The sequence below is a fragment of the Oryzias latipes genome, chromosome 7 (genome assembly GCF_002234675.1).
Source record: "Oryzias latipes chromosome 7, ASM223467v1".
NCBI lineage: Eukaryota > Metazoa > Chordata > Actinopteri > Beloniformes > Adrianichthyidae > Oryzias > Oryzias latipes.
In genome coordinates this window covers 29937603-29954675 of record NC_019865.2, presented here as the reverse complement: position 1 = coordinate 29954675, position 17073 = coordinate 29937603, and the positions used below count along the sequence as shown (strand labels likewise).

Sequence of the window (17073 nt, the reverse complement as noted above, 5' to 3'; positions counted from 1 at the left end):
CTAAAATCATATCCATATCAATATATGGACACAGTCCAGACACAATGTGATTGTGAAAGTAGAGGAGAGTCTGCTCAGATTGGAAGAGTGTGGTCTGAATCCACAAACTCACATTCCATGCTTGACAGTCAACATCAGGGGCTGCAGGGTCAAACCATCAATTGGTTCCCAAGTCTGGCTTTGACTACAACTCGCAGTAGAATTCATTAAATCTATCATTGATGAATCCAAGTACTAGATTTCATTCGTGTACCACTAATTATCATGTTCATACCATCATCTACAGTTGCGGGTTTGAATCCATCTGGTCCAGTGGGCTGGAAGCCTTCTTCTGCCCAGTCCAGCATCTGTTTCAGCAGCTTTTCTCTCTCCTTCAGAGGAACAGAAAACTGCTTCTTACAGCGCAGAGCTGCCTCCTGAGGGACAGGACGGTTATGGATAAGCTCAAAGCTTTTTCGTCTCCGTTTATCTTCTTACAACCAATATCCACAGTTCAATTCACTCATACAAGTCATGAAAAGAGTCAACACACTGCCTCAAAGTTTTGGTTCATTTCTGGGATAAGCTGTGCAAAGACCTGCAGGGATGAGAAGATGGCCTCTCTGTAGGTGATGAGGGTGGCGTAGGAGTTGGGACAGAAGTGTTGGCTGAAGGCTGCAAACGGTTTCAGATTTTGCAGAGTGATCTAAAAGCAGAATTAACTATTTAAAAAGTGAGATCAAGTAAGTTTACATTGGTATGAAATAAAGCTCAAAAACATAACCAGTAAACATATTCCACAGACGAAACTATCCTTAAAATCTGGCAAAAGCTTTGGTTCTTGCAGGGCGGAGATTTAAAAATAGTCAAAACCAGGAGAAACGTTGATAAAACATTTTCACCAAAAGACACATCCAGCACAGACCGTAAAAAATGGCTTTGAAACTGTAAATGATAGGGTCTTCTACCTGAGAGGTCATCTTCTGGCCGTACCACTCCACCATCCTCTTCCCCGGAAGCTGCTGTTCTCCTCTGGTAGGAATGACGACCCCCGGCCAGGGGGAGAAGCCCTCAATCAGCCCCCACACCAGATCCCCCTGCAGACGCATCAGGAGCATGGACTTCTACGTTCTCTTGTTGTTCTCTATCATGTAAGCAGGCTGTTGGAAGCCCAGTGGGTCTGTGGTTATCTGTGACGGTCAGAAGCGCTGAGCTTTTCTTGAACCCCAGCAGCAAAGGGAGTGCTATGTTCACGTGGTGTTGGAATGATCGGAAAAATGACAGTCTGACTCAGAAAACACAAATGAATGACAGAAAAAACAAACATTTTCCAACACCACATCAATGCAGGGTGGCTTTCTGCAATTAAACAAAAGGTACATTTATGGCGAGACACTAGAAATTAAGAATTATCAATATGCATTAATGCATTCCACTTTATTACGCCAGATTAAATAGTATTAAAAAGCGCATGGAGCCTGAGCCGTAGTTTGCCCACCCCTAGACTAGAGTGTGGCGCAGCGCATGACAACATCACCAGTACATCAAAGGAGCATGAAACTTTCATTTGGCCTTACAAATGCTTCACGATACACATAACACACGCAAAACAATCCTACGTTCCATTTTCATGACTTAAGGTCACGAGTAGGGCTGCACGATATGAGGAAAACTCGCGATCTGCGATATCAGTGATCAATATTGCGATGACGATATAACTTGCGATACATGAACAAATAGCAAAACAACCAAAAACATCATTTCCATTTCCCTGCTACAGTTTAATTTAAGTAAGAGTCAACATACCGGCACCTTTAATGAATTGAATGAAACTAGTCTACATGGGCTGCGAACATCTAACATTAAACAGCTTCATCCGATTGGTCAAATGCAGAAATGGAATTATTTGATTAGCTAAATACTTCAAGCTGCTAAAAGTTTGTTTTAGCACATTTAAAGTAACCATTTATTGAGATTTTCGCCGTCTTTTGCGATATGCATATTGCACATCTTGATATCACGATAACGATAAATTTGCGATTTATTGTGCGGGCCTAGTGACTAGCTTCAGGGTCACTGCCAGACACACCTGTACTCCACGTAAGATGCAGCCGCTCCTCTCTGCGATCCCCAACGAGCCCAGACAACCAAAAAAACCTCCAGCACTGGTACGAGTCCACGCCATTAAGACTTTAGTGGTTAAGCGAAGCTTTTACTGTCAAACAACTGTGTTTACTCTTTTTAATGACAGCAGAAACTTCTCAGCAATCTAAAATGTACACATTTCTGTGACTTTGACCTGATAACATGCACACAAGGTGATACAAAAGTGCTTGAATGGCAGCTAAAGGTAACCATCCTCACCTGTCAAAGGATCTATGGTAAAAAGTATAAAACAGGAGAGGGATTTAAAAAGATATCCAAAAAATAATAATGCCAATCAGTAGGTATATGCTTTATTTTATATATATATATATGTATGTCTTCAAAAAAAGATAGCTTTAACTTCTTATTTTGTCCTGATTTTTTTCTCTTTACTGATCCAAAAATTGATCGGAACCGTAGGTTTTGTGATCCATTCTACCCCCTTGTTCAGAGTTTTCAAAAAGATGCACAGTAAGGAGCCACTTGAAGGAAAATGGGCTGCATGGTTGAGTCACCAGCAGAAAGCCATTACAACGCAAATGACACAAAGCAGCCCACTTATTCCAAACAACACAGAGACGAGCTTCAAAACTTCTGGACCAAAGGAATTTGGAGCAATGTGACCAAAATGGAACTTTTTTGGCCACAACTATAAAGACTGCATTTGTGAAGGAATCAATAGGGCCTATGATGAACAGAACACCATTCCCACAGTGAAACACAGAGGCAGGCCACTGACGTTTTGGGGTATATGTTCTGTGCGAACTACAAAGACACAGAAGAATTGGTGGCATGACGCAGAAAGTACTGGAGGACAATTTTCACTCATCAGCCAGGACATTCCATCATGAGAAGAATCCAAAACACAAGTCCAAGTCCAGCTGTGGTTGGTAGCACCAGAATGAGGTGAAGGTTCTGTAGTGACCATCTCAGCCTCCTAACCTTAATACCACAGTCACCTTGAGTTTAAAGGAAATAGAGGGTTTTGGTCAAGAATAATGGGCGGCTTTACCATCAGAGAAAATAAAGAACCTCATCCACAATGAAAAGCTGTTATCTGCGTCAAAGGGTTAAATTCATTAAGCACTGGGTGTGTAAAGTTTTCATTGAGATCATTTGGGAAGTTTCCGTTGTCATTAAGATTTAAAAAGAGTGGACAACAAATGGCTTCACTCAACCATGAGTAAAAAAAAAAAAAGTGTTATCATTTGTATTCACAAATGACCAAGAAATCATCAATAGGATGTGTAAACCAACTTTTTAAACAAACACATGTTGAGTGAAAGTTACCTGAGACGCTTCTGAGCTCAAATCCTCCTCATCACTCGTCACAACAAGCACCAGCTCCCCCCGTTTGTTAACCTCCCCTGAAAAACAGACATGGAATGGAAGCAGTGGTTAAGGAAAGTCCTTATTCCAATGGTTGAAACTGAAACGGTGTATATATATATATAAATGATTAATTTATGGAAGTATTATTGATTATTGGATTTTTGATACAAGAAATAAACCCCAGCTTTAATCAAAAATATCAGTACTTTTCTAAGGAACAGTTGTGTAGTTATCAAAAGTGTTCCTACTGTCAACCTAAGCGAGTTAACAACAAATAACTCATTCCCTGACCAGAAGATGAAGAGAACCTTCTCTTCATCCCCAATATCCTGGCTAACGGAACAGTGTCAAACACTCAACAAGCCCCACATCTGTGGCATCTCCCAGAGTGACCCCCCCCTCACGTTCCAAACAGGAAGTACCTGCTGGCTCCAAGTATCCAAAACCCCATAGACTTCTATAGAGAAATAAACAGCCGGTACTCAGTCCTTCTATTGGTCAGAAGAACCATCCTGGACCTGAAACCTTTTTTAAACATTGACTATCCTCGAGTATTTACTCCATATTTTTTCTGTAGTGTAAGTTATTCAAATTATAAACTGACCAATCAGAAGTCTTTTTCTGTGAGTGACGTCACACTGACTGGTCCAGTTCTCGTATATGCTTAGTGTTACGGCTGTGGCCGTATTTGGTTTTGTTTAGTTCTGTATTTCTGTATCAGAGTGGGATTTTGTGTTCTTGTGCATCTTTGTGTTTGTGTCTGATTATTTTCAGGTGTAGTGGAAAGGGTGTGGCCTCCCATTGGACAAGCTGGTGGAGGCAGCCTTTAAAACCACCTCTTGGACCTCCAGCCGGTGAGAAGTGAGCCTTGCAGCAACAGTCTCCATTGCAGCTTGGCCCTCTTCTCCATGTTGTTTGTGACTTCACCACCTGTTTAGTTGTTGCTGCACTTTGTTTTGTAGTTCTTCGTAGTTTTGTGCCCACTCTGTTTAGTCTTTTGGTTTATAGTTATGTTATGTGAAGCTGTAGGGGTGAACTGCCATTTACTTTAGTACATGTTTTTCTCCTGTTTGTTAGGTTAGGGAGGTTAGTGTTTGTCACTGATTTCCCTTTTCTTTCATTTACAGCTAAGATGACATGTTTCAGTTTGGTGGGGTTTTGTTTGTTATTTTGGCCTGGGTTTAACCTGAAGCCTTTTTGCTTCACTTTTAGTTATTGTTTATTTATTTGTAAATAAATGTATTATACTTTTGTATGGAGACATTTGTTTGGTGTGTTTAATTTAAATTTGGTAGCCAAAACATTACTTTTTTATGTTGTGCCCCCCTAGGGGTACCTAGGGGTGTAACATCAGTCTTGTTAAAAAACTAAAATGGTTTAATAAGGACTTTTTTTTTTATGGTTTGGAATATCAGTTTTGGGCTATCGACATTAATTTTTTCCAAGTTGAGATAAATAAAGTTCCTAACTGTTGAGTAACAGTTGTATACCAGTGCATATAATTTAAAGTGAACCTATTAGTTCTGTTGAGGACGATGCACCATAAACCCACGACTTTTGGGTTCTATGTACAAAAGCGTGTGGCCATTGAACATGCGTTGGAAACCAGGTCAAACTGTGACCAATCAGGGACTTGGATTTGGTAATGCCGTATAGTAGCATCTTTTTTAAATCATAGAAGGGGCAGCTGCAAGTAAATTGATCAGAAAGGCCAAATGAATAATTGTGGTTTGTGCCCAGACGGAATTCTTTGACACCAAGTCTTCCATTTATTGGAATCGACCTGTAAAAGAAAACGCCTGGAGCGAGATTCCTGAGATTTGAACCAAGCCTCTTCCAACTCTACATGCGCTAGTAAACAGCAGAAAAACAAAAAGAAGTTGCGTTTAAGAACCCACGTTTACTTGAACGCGTGTCACATCCTTGATGTGTCAGTAGCTTCACATTGACAGTATAATGAAATGTTGTAGAGGTACACACACACGTTATCTTTATATACCTTACAGAAATGAAGGAAATTTGAAGAAAATCATGAAAAATATTCATTCATCCCATTTCTTTAGCCACTCGGTCCCATTCAGGGACAAAGTGATGGTGAAGCCTACATCCATCACAATGCCACACAGATAGCTACACTGGCATTCACATCTAAGAAACAATTTAGAATCAACGATGAACCCGTGGAGCATGTTTTTAAAACCACAGTCCCCGGAGAAAAACCTACACATGCTCCAGGACGATCTGCAAACTCCTCACAGAAAGGACCCAGCTGCTGGGATTTGAACCAGAATCTTTTCGTCAACCACTTGCAGCAAGATGTTTTAAATGAATGCAAGTGAGGAGGAAGAGCGTGGCTTACATTTGTTTCTGCTGGTTCTGCAGGGCTCAGAGATGAAGGACTCCTCTGTCACGTCAATGACGTCTGGAGAAGACGGAACACACACGCACCGGTTACTGCTGCTGATGGCAAAGGTCTGCAGTGAATCCACACGTGCCCACAGCTTACCAGAGGAGTGGTCTGTGTACTCGTCCATGTCAATGCTGTCGTACTGCCTTCCAGCCTGCCACCGCACAGACCTGGATGTGCTGTTGCCATCGTCGTCCGAAGAACTCCCATCATTTAGCTTCACTCTGTTCCTGCCGCAGCGGTTCCGTTGGACGGTAGCGGCTCTTCTTCCAGACCTTCCAGGGTCAGGGGTGGCTTTGGGGCTTAGGTGGCTGACATGTGGACACTTGGTGCTCTTCGACACCTTTTAACAACAGTCAGACATCTTTACCGTTTCCTTTTGCCTCCAGCAGAGTGCTGTGGTTCAGTGCTAAAATGTGAACTTGACATTTGTCTCTCTGAGTCAAATATGTTTTATAAGCAGCTTCATCTACATTCTTACTGTTTCAACTGCACACAGTGCAACAGAAACAAATTTTACGGACGTAGACCTTAGTAGGAATATTGCTTACAATACAGAAATTCAATGCTTTTGGTGAAAAAGCAGCAAAAGCGAAGTACGTGCATAGAGGTTCCATTCAGTATCAAGCCTGAATATCTGGAGCAAGTCATTCAACATAGAAACAAAAGTTACTCAAAATGACAGAGCTGGAAATCAAAAACTCAAGCAAGTAAAAAAGTTAGGCGATCTCCTATAGTTTCATGCCTCTACTTGTTTTTTTCTTTAATTAAAAAAAAGTTGAAGAAGTTAAGAGTTTACACCTGCTTCAGGTGCTTTTATAGGCATATGTGGACCAGCAATGATTTTTGTTAAGTAAGTAATGTTTTTTGATAAATAAACAGCCTAACTAAGAAGAACTGCTTTAGTTTGATTCATTACAAGACTAGTTATGCCAATAGTTTCCTGAAGACAAACAAGAAATGGTCCAAACAGGAAGACACATCATCCCATCAGAGTACCACACAGATACAGAAACACAAATCCCATCAGTGCTTTTCAATGACTTAACCGTCGGGGGCCGTAACCTGCTGTAAACCGCCGGCCTCTCTGCTCGCCATTCACTCTCCTAACTTTTGAGCCTTCATTTTCTAGATCTAACTCCTATAATTCTCCTTGGAATGAGTGCATGGATGCTAGTAAGAGTAAAACCCCCCTTGAATTTAGAAGAAACTGATTGATTTTCTGACTCATTTCATCAAAGATAAGTTGAAGCAAATACTTTGTTGACTTCTATTCCAGAAACCAGACTGGTTGGTTTCTGGTGAAGGATGCTACACAGCACATTCCACTGGACGGTCACCTGTTCCGTCTCCGTGGCAGAGCCTGGCATGAAGAGCCTTTTTTGGTGGGAATGCTTCTTTTTTATGTCCCCTTTCAGAGGTTGATGGGCCAGTTCTCTCTTCAGGCCATGTTTTTGGGTCGTATGCAGCTTTATTAGCAGCATCCTTGTAACAGAGAGCTGTTAGCTGCACATCCCGCAGAACAGAGCAGGCTGGGCTGTTACAGTGAATCCGTTTTTAAGTAAGAACCACTTTCATCTGTCAAAAGCAGCTTTTTGTTCCTTTCCTTGTCTCACTGGCTCGTTTTGATGCAAGCATCCTAACCTGCAGGAAGAGTGACTCACAGACAGATGTGGAGGAGAACATCTGGTAGCTGGGGTTCAGTACCCCGACCTAAGAGAATCTTCTAGTCAAGTCAGTGGGCTGTTGAAGACAAATAGCTCACACTTTGAAATAGTGGTATAGAATGTCAGAGACTCGTTTTGTTCACAAATCTACATTAAAAATGGAACCGATATGACATTCAAGGCATTACTTTTGGCCTTTCTATCAAACATTTTGGACTGATACCCAGCAATAGTCATGTGAACATGCACAGATTTTCCTCCTCACCTTAGCCAACACTTTGCTGGAGTCCAGAGAGGCAGGCAGAGCCAGGAGGGTCAGGAGGAATCGGTGCAGAGCACTAGATGGTTTCAGGCTGTGCAACATCTGGACACAGGAAACAGAGCTCTTCTCATTCCCATTTCCCAGCAATACAGAATCAATCAGAGAAAACACAATGACATTAACTCAAGTGATGAAGACTCAAACTGTGACACAGAAGATTCTTCTTCATTTCAGCCAAACGGACGTTTATGACTAAATACAGATTTATTTTAAAATGTTAAATAAAAATGTAACAAAAATCATTACTTTGAAATGATGAAAGAACATCATTGTTTGTCTTTCAAAGAAGAGTTTACGACATTTTAAGTGGACAAAATGTGATGCTAGCCTGAAAACTACGAGTACAGCTTTCTATGTTCTAAAGTGAAGACACGAGTACTGTTGTTGGAAGAAGCAGAGGGAATGGATCTGGTTATAAGTATTCACCTTAGTCCAGGAATAATCGCCTCCATTCACACAGTGGCTTTTCTTTAGTGTCTGCATGAAAGAGACGTACTCTGACGTCAGCTGGTCCTCTTCAGCAGAGGTGGTGGGACACTGGTCCACATGAACGCCCAGTTCTGACAGCATTTGGCAGTACGAGTGAGGGTCCTGCTGGAGAGGCAGGAGAATCAGCACATCACGTCATGACGCTGGAACTGCTCTAGCAAAAGCTTTAGATGACTGAGAGGAGAACACAAGGAGGATTTTTAAAACTGCATTTGACATGATTAATTCTGAAATAGCGATTTTCCGCCAGAGGAAAATGACAGTGAGGCATTCACCTCTGCAAGGAACAGTATAAGTGTCTGAATCTGAGCTCATCAGCTGATGCATATTCATCTTTAAATAATTATTTGCATTAATCGCACAGCCATGTGGAACATTTCTGTGTGCTTTTAGATAATTGTAATCATTTTTACGATCAAATCTCTGTATTTGTGCATATTGGCTCATTTACAGAGTAGGTGGAAGGATTCCCTTACAGTCAGGGTTGAGCGCGTACCTTTAGCTTACTTAGGGCATGCTAACAGATTTTCATACATTGTCCATCCGTCCATTTTATTCCGTTTATCCGTGACCAGATCACAAAGGCAGAAGTCTGAGCAAAGACGCCCAGACTCACCTCTTCCCGGCTCCTCTGGAGGAGGAAGTGGAGATTCTGAAGTGTTCCTAGACGTAGTCTCTCCAGCGTCTCCTGGGTCTTCCCTTGGGCCCCTGCCCAGTGGGACACACCCAGAACACCTCCCCAGGGAGGCGTCCAGGAGGCATCTAGATGCCCGAGCCACCTGAACATGCTCCTCTTGTCGTGGAGCAGCAGCAGCTCTACTCTGAGCTCTCTCTGGATGAGTAAACCCCTCATCTAATCGCTAAGAACAACCAGCCCCAATGAATGCATAGGATGCATTTAGAGCCACTTAATATATATTACATATCTTTGCTGCATGTTCTCACTTTGCATTTAACACTTCATGTTTTTATTAACCATTTCTCTATTGTTTATTTGGAGTCTGGCTTTGACATAAAGCTGCACTGAAAAACACACAGGGGGAGGCGGCAAGTAGCTCTGCTTGAATGTAGAGGGCGCTCATGAGCTCCTGTTTGTTCTTTGGTAGTTGTTAATAAAGTTTGTCCAGAAGGAGAGGCGCATCAACTTCATTTACTAGTTAAGACCAGTGTGTGAATTCTGTGTGTCTGGTTTCATGGTTGGTTGGTGGCACAGTTGCATCGGTGAATTAGAAAGCACTGAACTTTCAGAAGCATCACACCGCTGCAGTGGAGTTGAATAAAGAAAAAGCTGCCTTTGTGTGTTCGCCCTGAACAATTTGACACAATGTCTTTCATTTATCGGAAAACACAGCTGTGTCAGAAAAACCCTTGTGCAGAATTCCTGAGATCTGCACCGCTTTGACAGTTTACACCAAGCCTCTACCAACTGTGAGTACATGCACTGGTATCAGCAGTGACATGCAATCAGGAGAGGCAGGTGAGGCTTGTGCTTTGCAGTCATTTTCCATTTAAATGTACCATTTTTGGGTGTTTTTTCTTTTCAAAATCGCTTAATTTCCGCATTTGCCGTTCAGATACTAAGTGACGTGCGATGAGGCACCAGCCCGCTGAGCCTCACCTTGGATTGCGCAATACCTATGCAGTCAGACGGTACTGCTGTCTCTCTGTATGTCGGTTCAATCACTTGTACTATATGAGCTGAGTTTACATAATTTAGCAGATGTATATGATGTACAGTGTTTGTTTTTATAAATAACTGTATGTGAGGGACGTCTTTCTTGTGCTGAGCGGTAAACGCCGGCAAAAAAGCCACTGGGTGAGGCCAGCAGTTCTCGTGCCTCATGTTAGGGGGCGCCGGTGGGCCCTGAGATTATGACGCTAAAAAACAATAGAATAAGTGATAGCAAGCGGCAAGTCATTTTCTTCAGAAGGAGCGGCGTATGGACTTTATTTACTAGTAAAGGTAAGACGATAATAACGTTTGTGCTTTTTTCTATGCTGCAGTTTGTATATGAAAAAAAACACGTTGAAATGATATTTTAAACAAAACTGCTGTCATTTAAATATGTGAATAAGTTACTCAGTATGGTTCATATGTTTGTAAATCTGACTGATGACGTCAGTGCCTCACCAGCCATTAACCTCACCGCACGTCACTGCGTATCAGGTAGCTCTGGTCAGTGTGGACACCACATGCCAACACCCGTTTAGCATGTACTTGAACGCGCAACACATGCCTGATGAGTACGTAGCTTAAAACTTAAGCTCCAACATTTTATGAGGGACATCTTTGACCTGTTTATTTTTTTTATGTGCCACAAAACTAAACCTTACCATACTGTTAGTCATAATAATAACACTAAAAGATACAGATTCACTTGAACCAGTCAGCTATTATTTTGTTTCCAGTATGGTCCATAAAATGTTGCCTTTACTTGGAAATCAACTTGGCAAAGCATGCTTTTTAGCATCTTTTAACAAATGAAAGTATCAGAAGTAACAGCCACTTACAGTCGTGTTTTGCGGGTCTTTGAGCAGGTGTTCAATGTTTCGTAGAGACGTGTCCCCAAGTTGCTCGGGTAGGCTCTTCACCAAACTCCAAAGAGCTGCTTTGTAGAAGGTCTGTGCGTTTTTCATGATGAAACTCTTGCTCCCACCTTCCATTAACTCAATGACATGAGAGCCAACTCTCACCTGAGCTAGAGGAAGGAGCTGGGTCTCATCATCAAGCAGACACGCGTCTCGTCTCCTAAGAAAACGCTCTGCCGCAGATGGCTGTAAGATGCTGGCTGCGTAGGATTTAACAATCAGAGCTGTCAGCTGGAACTCAACAGCCAAGTCTGCATTTCCTGACATCTGCAGCTCGTGAAGACCTCGGAGAGGCTCTAAAGTCTCTGCCAGGAACAGGAAACGTAGATGGGTTTCATCGTCCATTAGTAGGGTCTTAATCCCCTTGGTGTCTTCCGTGTTCGCCAGTGACTTGAAATATTCCACCAAGTCCTGCCAGCAGCTAACCATCTTCTGCACCGTGCGGATAATAAATGAAGACCTTTCTGAACCAGGATGGAAAGGATCAACAGACTCCACACCAGCAAACACCTCTTTCAGGGTGTCATTAACGGACAGGCAGGTGGAGTAGTAGTGGTGGATCTCTTTCACCAGGTCGACCACACACCCAAAGGAAGCTGTGAGTCCAGCGAGGCAGGCTCTTTCCGCCATCCCGGGGATGCCACAGAGCGAGATTAACTTTGAGTTGAAGGCTTGAAGCTGGGATACGAACACGTGGCTAACACTGGGGTGTGGAGTAGAACAGTAAAACATCGAGAGGTTGGACAGGGGAAGGTTAAGGTCCTTCAATGCTTTAATCAGAAGCCGTGCATCCGAATCCTCTGGTCTCACCCCATGAATGGGTGTGGATGTTTGTGGGTCAGTTGCATCCACACTTAGCTGCAGAGTCTTGAGTGGTCTCACCACACTCTTTCCCAAACTCTGATCAAAATAACCAATCAGCACAAAGCTGGTGTCCTCTTCCTTTTCCAGCTTTACCCCAACATACAAGTACAGGCAAAAAGGTGCAGAAGACACAGCCTGGAGGATTTCTTTCAGACGCATTGCCCCTTCATTTTGAAAAACTGCTAAACTGAGGACATTTGCAACATTACAGCTGCAGCCACCGCTCTTCTGAGTTGCCTGGTACTCTTCTGCAGGCTCCTCTTTCAGGCTTCTCTCATATTTCCCGTTTGCTTGTTTGGCTTTCTGCTGCCCAGAAACATAAAGTAAACAATCCTCGTCTTCTGATGACAGTTCTATGACATTTTCTTTATTGCCCAGACAGTCCTCTGCCACAACAGAGTGGGCTTCAGTTGGTTCTCCTTCTGGTTTCTCATCCATGTTGACCTGAGGAAAAAAGGAAAATTCATGGTCACTTTACTGACACACACGCATGCACACACAAACACACAAGTCCTCAAGTACCAATATAGATTTTCGAAGCTTCTTTCCCAGTCTCTAATTAAAGTTAAATATGTAAAAACATTCATCAGCAAAAGCTCATTGTCATTATTGAACATAACAAACTAACGAACTATGCCTATACCACGGTCCGGGTGAATACTCGGTTCTGATTGGCTGCTGAGTGTGCGTTAAAAAGTGATATACCACAGGGTGAAAAAAGAAGTTCCGGCCAGCTAGCTTAAATGTTTTGTATCACTGCGCCGGCTTCTTTAAAACAACCTTTTGCTTCATCATTTGGACAAAAACAAGTGGTAAGAGGTGAACTTCCTCTCTGAACCGATGCTTTATTCAACCCACCGGAAAGATCAGCATGTCTCTAGTATTTAGTCAGCAATGAAAGTATTGCAGGAAATCTTGTTGAGATCAGTGTGTGCCAATGTGTGTGTACGTGTGTGTGTGTGCATGGGTGAAGGTGTTTTGGGTCTTCAAGATTGGTAAGAGAGCGCTACAATTACACCATTTTCCATTTTAGCTTTGGTGATATATTCAATTTTCCCATACGAGCATTAGTTAAGAAGCACTTTATCCGCTCTTGAAGGAGTTTGTCCTTCAGATGAATTAAACTGCACATCTGCAATTTCACCCATTTGTGGAAGTAAAAACCCAGTAAGTGTAAAAACATTTCACAGAGAGAATGTTTTATATAGGGAGTGACTATTTGCACGGAACTATTATTGCATGGTTCTGGTTCTGGCTGTGGACAACATTATGAATATTCATTCGTTTTTGTGCTGGCCGGGCGTAAATATGTGCTAATAATGACATTTTCCATTTATATATCTATTGGTTTCTGATGATGAAAACGTAGATGGTTTAAAATTAAAAAATAAATAAAATTAAAACAATTAAACCCCCCCCCCCCCCTCCTATCGATTGAACAAATCGTTCAAACGCAATGCATTGTGGTCTATATTCGCCAACCGAGTGAGCATCGATGTACAACTTGTTTTTCGCAGACTTCCAGGAAATTGTGTTTATTAGTGAGTATTGGTTGAATTTTGATACAGTCACACTTTATACACGGGTTAAAAAGAAAAACTTTAGATGTGCATTTACAAAGACGGAGACGCTAACGTTTTAGACCACGATATCGAGAACAATCGCGTGAAAACACGTGACTTCCTGCTTTGCAATCATTGGTCGGTTACCAACCGACAAAATAGTCCGATGCTGATTTAAAAAGAAGGGATTTAAAAAAAGGTCGGTGTAAAAATGGCGCTGATGCGTAAAACAACTCGTTGATCCCCGACCTTACGAGTGACGGACTTCACTGCAACTTTAGTCCCGTTCGCCATAAGTGTTTTTCACAAATGTAAAAACAGTCTGCTGTGTTAGGGTGCTGAGAAAAACAACAACAATTTACGACTCAAAACTGAAAAGGAAAATAGGAAACCAGTTTTAAAGTTAAAAAAGGTCAAAAAGAAGCTGGTTAGTTTTGTTTACATTACTTAGCGCAAGTGTGCTACTTTCTATTCAAACGATCTCATTTAAACAAAGAAACAAAAGAATGCAAATAAAACCGTGAGTGTGAAAGCCTCGTGCTTTGGTGACGGCGCTTCGCCGCCTCACAAACGCCGCGATAAACCGCGAGAACCAAAAATCCAGAGAAAGTTGGGTCTCTAGTCAAACTTTCTAGAGGTCTAGTCAAAGTTGTAAGGTGATCGTGGTCTACTCACCCCGCTGTCTTCCTCCGAATGCCGTGAAAAGGTCCAAACAACAGATCCAACACCCCCACTCCCACCCCCAGCATCCCGCCAGCCCCGCGCTTCCTGCCTAGATTCGTGATTACGTCTTTGACCTGCATTCAGCGCTTCACATCACAACAGATGAGAGCGAGGCTCATGTTCGTGATCAGGACTGTGAACGTCATTAAATATTCCCTCCTAACGGTGACTGCTGTCACTCATCGGTGCATGTTTACTTAACTCGGCCAGCTAAGCGACAGTTAGCCGCTTCTTCTCTCGAAACTGTTAGCCATTTGGGCTAGCAGTTAGCCTTAGCGGACAACACAATTCATCTTTATGACAATAGTTCAGTTCAAATCCAGAAACGATATATTAAGAGGCGGAATAGCGTCACAAAGCAACGCAAAAACAAATCTAAATCATAGTAATACCATTGTAATAAAACTATGTTTACACTTAGGTACATTTTCAATTTTTCATAGGTGTTCGTCTTTTAAAGGCTCCAATAGCTAGAAGTCTCTGTACGAAGCGTAGGAACCTACTTCATACGTAATGTGCATTTGCACATGCGCAGTAGGCGCAGGATGGGCCTCCAAAACAGCGAACGCGAGATGGCATCTGGTGGTAGGGAGAAGAATTTAGTGGATGAGTGAGAGGAAATTCTCTAGGAAAAAAGTGTATTACACGTAAAGTGCTTTAAAAGACCTCGAAAATCACTAGTGTCAGAATACTAGCTAAAAGTCCAAAGCCTTCCACTTCTTCCTGTTGAAGTACTGTTTCATAAACCTGTTATGACTTTTTCTGAATCCAGCCTATTTCTGATCCAAAAAGCTGTGGACACAGAAATAACTATAGTCCCTGAAGGGAAGGAGCAAACCTTTCTCATCAGAACAGTGAACATCAAAGTAACCTCACTAGAGCTGCCAGCGTTCACACATTTGACTGATTTCTCAATCCACGCTTCTGTTACTCATGTTAAAATACAATTAAAGTTACATTTTTTCATGTTGATTTTTTTTTTTAAATGTATCTGTTAAAGCTTAGGAGACACACGGTCCTTATGTGATGCCTGCAAAGCCTGTGTGGAAACAATAACAATCAGTGGGGGTCTTAAAAGTGGGGGTTGTGTGTATGTTCAGGCCTCATGTGTGCGCCCACTCCACCACTGAGTCACACTCGGATCATTCAAGCGTTAAACATCAGCAAGAGCTGGAATCCTGCAGGACTGAGCAGAAGCTTCCATCCTCAACCTGGACTGTGGAAGGTCAAATCAATATTATCATGTTCCTGGTATGCACTTTGAGTATTTATGACAAGAAAGTTCTAAATATTATTTACTAAGTTTGGTAGCCAAGTAAAAAAACGTTCATTTCATAAAGTAGCTTCAAAATAAAACTGATGCTATCTTCTGGACTTAATTACTCTTAATCATAAATAGACATATTTGCACTAATACCTACAGTACACAGATATAACAAAGAATCCATGAAATCGAATGACAAATACTTTGAGTAATGACTTGAGAGGGAGAAGAAGTAAATGTATACAATCTCACCCCTTCTTATTAGAATGTTGCCATGATCCGGATCTGAACACATATATTTAACTTATTTACACTTTTTTCATGCGCAGTCCAAATGAAGATTTTTTTATCAGCTAACAACTGTAAAGTTCTTACTGGTTATCATCCAGACATATTAGGCCTACACTATTGCAGATATCATGATTACACATCACACAACATGAAACCAAAAATAATTGCTCGTTAATTTAATATCAGGAAGTATTTTTACATCATTCCAGAGAACATTGTTACGCATGTCAAGTCACAGAAGTATACTACTCATTAATTATGAGTGTAATCACCAGGAGTAATGTGGGGTTCAGTGTTTTGCCCAAGGACTCAAGAGTAGGCAAGGGGGGAATTAAACCTGTGACCTTTCCACTGGAGGTTGGCTGCTCTTGCTTCACAGCCACCCCCAATTTAAAGACCCACTTCAATGGAAATCATGCTTTTGGGTATTTTACCGTGTTCTTGTGGCATTTTTCTAATGATGGAGGACATTTAAGAAGAAAACTAAGCTGAAAACTGCAAAACAAAGTAAATCAGGAGCAGATGAAAAAATGTCGTTTGAAAAATCTCTGAGTTGTGACGTAGAAACTGCAATAGAAAAGCCTATTTTATATATAGAAAAGACATGTTTTAAAAATGTTGGCCCATATGCTTCTTGTTGCCTGCTCCATTCTGATCATCCACCGTCAGACAAATAGATCCATGAACGTCTTTGTTGTCATCGTCTGAGCTGGAATCTGGATCTAAACTGTACGGCTGGGTAGCTCTGATATGTTTCCTTTTTTTTGTAGGTTTGTTAGCTTGGGGTTCTGAGGGGCTGTAAGCTAGTGGAAGATAGTGTAAACAAAGGCTACTCGAGAAAAAAGCAGACGCATACTCTGATCCAACAATCCCACCCACAACTCAGTGGCAAGTTTCTAACGAACTCCTGCCGCCGCTCTGCAGATATTATGTCATAAAAAATGATTTTGAAAACCTTTTTTTTTTTATTTTGGCTAAAAATGACATAATCATCATCAAAAGACTACTGGGAATGCTTTGACAATTAATTCAAAAAATGACTGGACCTCAAGGACGCTACTGGTTACAGCCCCTTGGATCATGATTGGTAGCTCCAACTTTAGGCTGTCAATGCTACTAGTGAGCAACATAAGGCATAAAATCATGTTGGTCCCAAAGATAGAGCCAACAGAACAAATACTACAAATACAGTAGTATTTGTTCTGTTGGCGTTGTTCCCTCGATCGATCCGGATAGAAAGATCAATTAATTGTTACACCCCTAACTTCAACTGTTAAAGACAGAAGGTAAAAAAAATAATACAGAAAATCTCATTGTTTGCTAAAAAAATCTTTTTGTATAATGGAGCAGAAAAGAAGGATTTAGTAAATAACAAAAATTCATCTCAATACTTTGTAATGTAACGCTGCTTTCAATGACAGAGGTCAAAGGTTTCCTGA

General features: G+C 41.6%; 1 protein-coding gene across 3 annotated transcripts in view; it reads right to left on the bottom strand.

Moving 5' to 3' along the window:
• Positions 1-14557, bottom strand: part of LOC101168440 (DNA (cytosine-5)-methyltransferase 3B) — a 36342-nt gene extending 21785 nt beyond the window's left edge. The window contains exons 1-10 of one of the 3 annotated variants that reach the window (XM_023957020.1): positions 14032-14557; positions 10853-12238; positions 8279-8446; positions 7796-7894; positions 5963-6206; positions 5816-5878; positions 3415-3491; positions 948-1076; positions 578-685; positions 275-416 (exon numbers count right to left, since the gene is read on the bottom strand). In XM_023957020.1, coding sequence (XP_023812788.1) covers positions 275-416; positions 578-685; positions 948-1076; positions 3415-3491; positions 5816-5878; positions 5963-6206; positions 7796-7894; positions 8279-8446; positions 10853-12232 — 2410 coding nt within the window. In that variant the 5' untranslated portion in view covers positions 12233-12238; positions 14032-14557. Of the gene's footprint in view, positions 1-274; positions 417-577; positions 686-947; positions 1077-3414; positions 3492-5815; positions 5879-5962; positions 6207-7795; positions 7895-8278; positions 8447-10852; positions 12392-14031 lie in introns of those variants that run through there. The other 2 variants (XM_023957022.1, XM_023957021.1) reach the window with 2 other exon arrangements.
• Positions 14558-17073: the final 2516 nt, after the last annotated feature.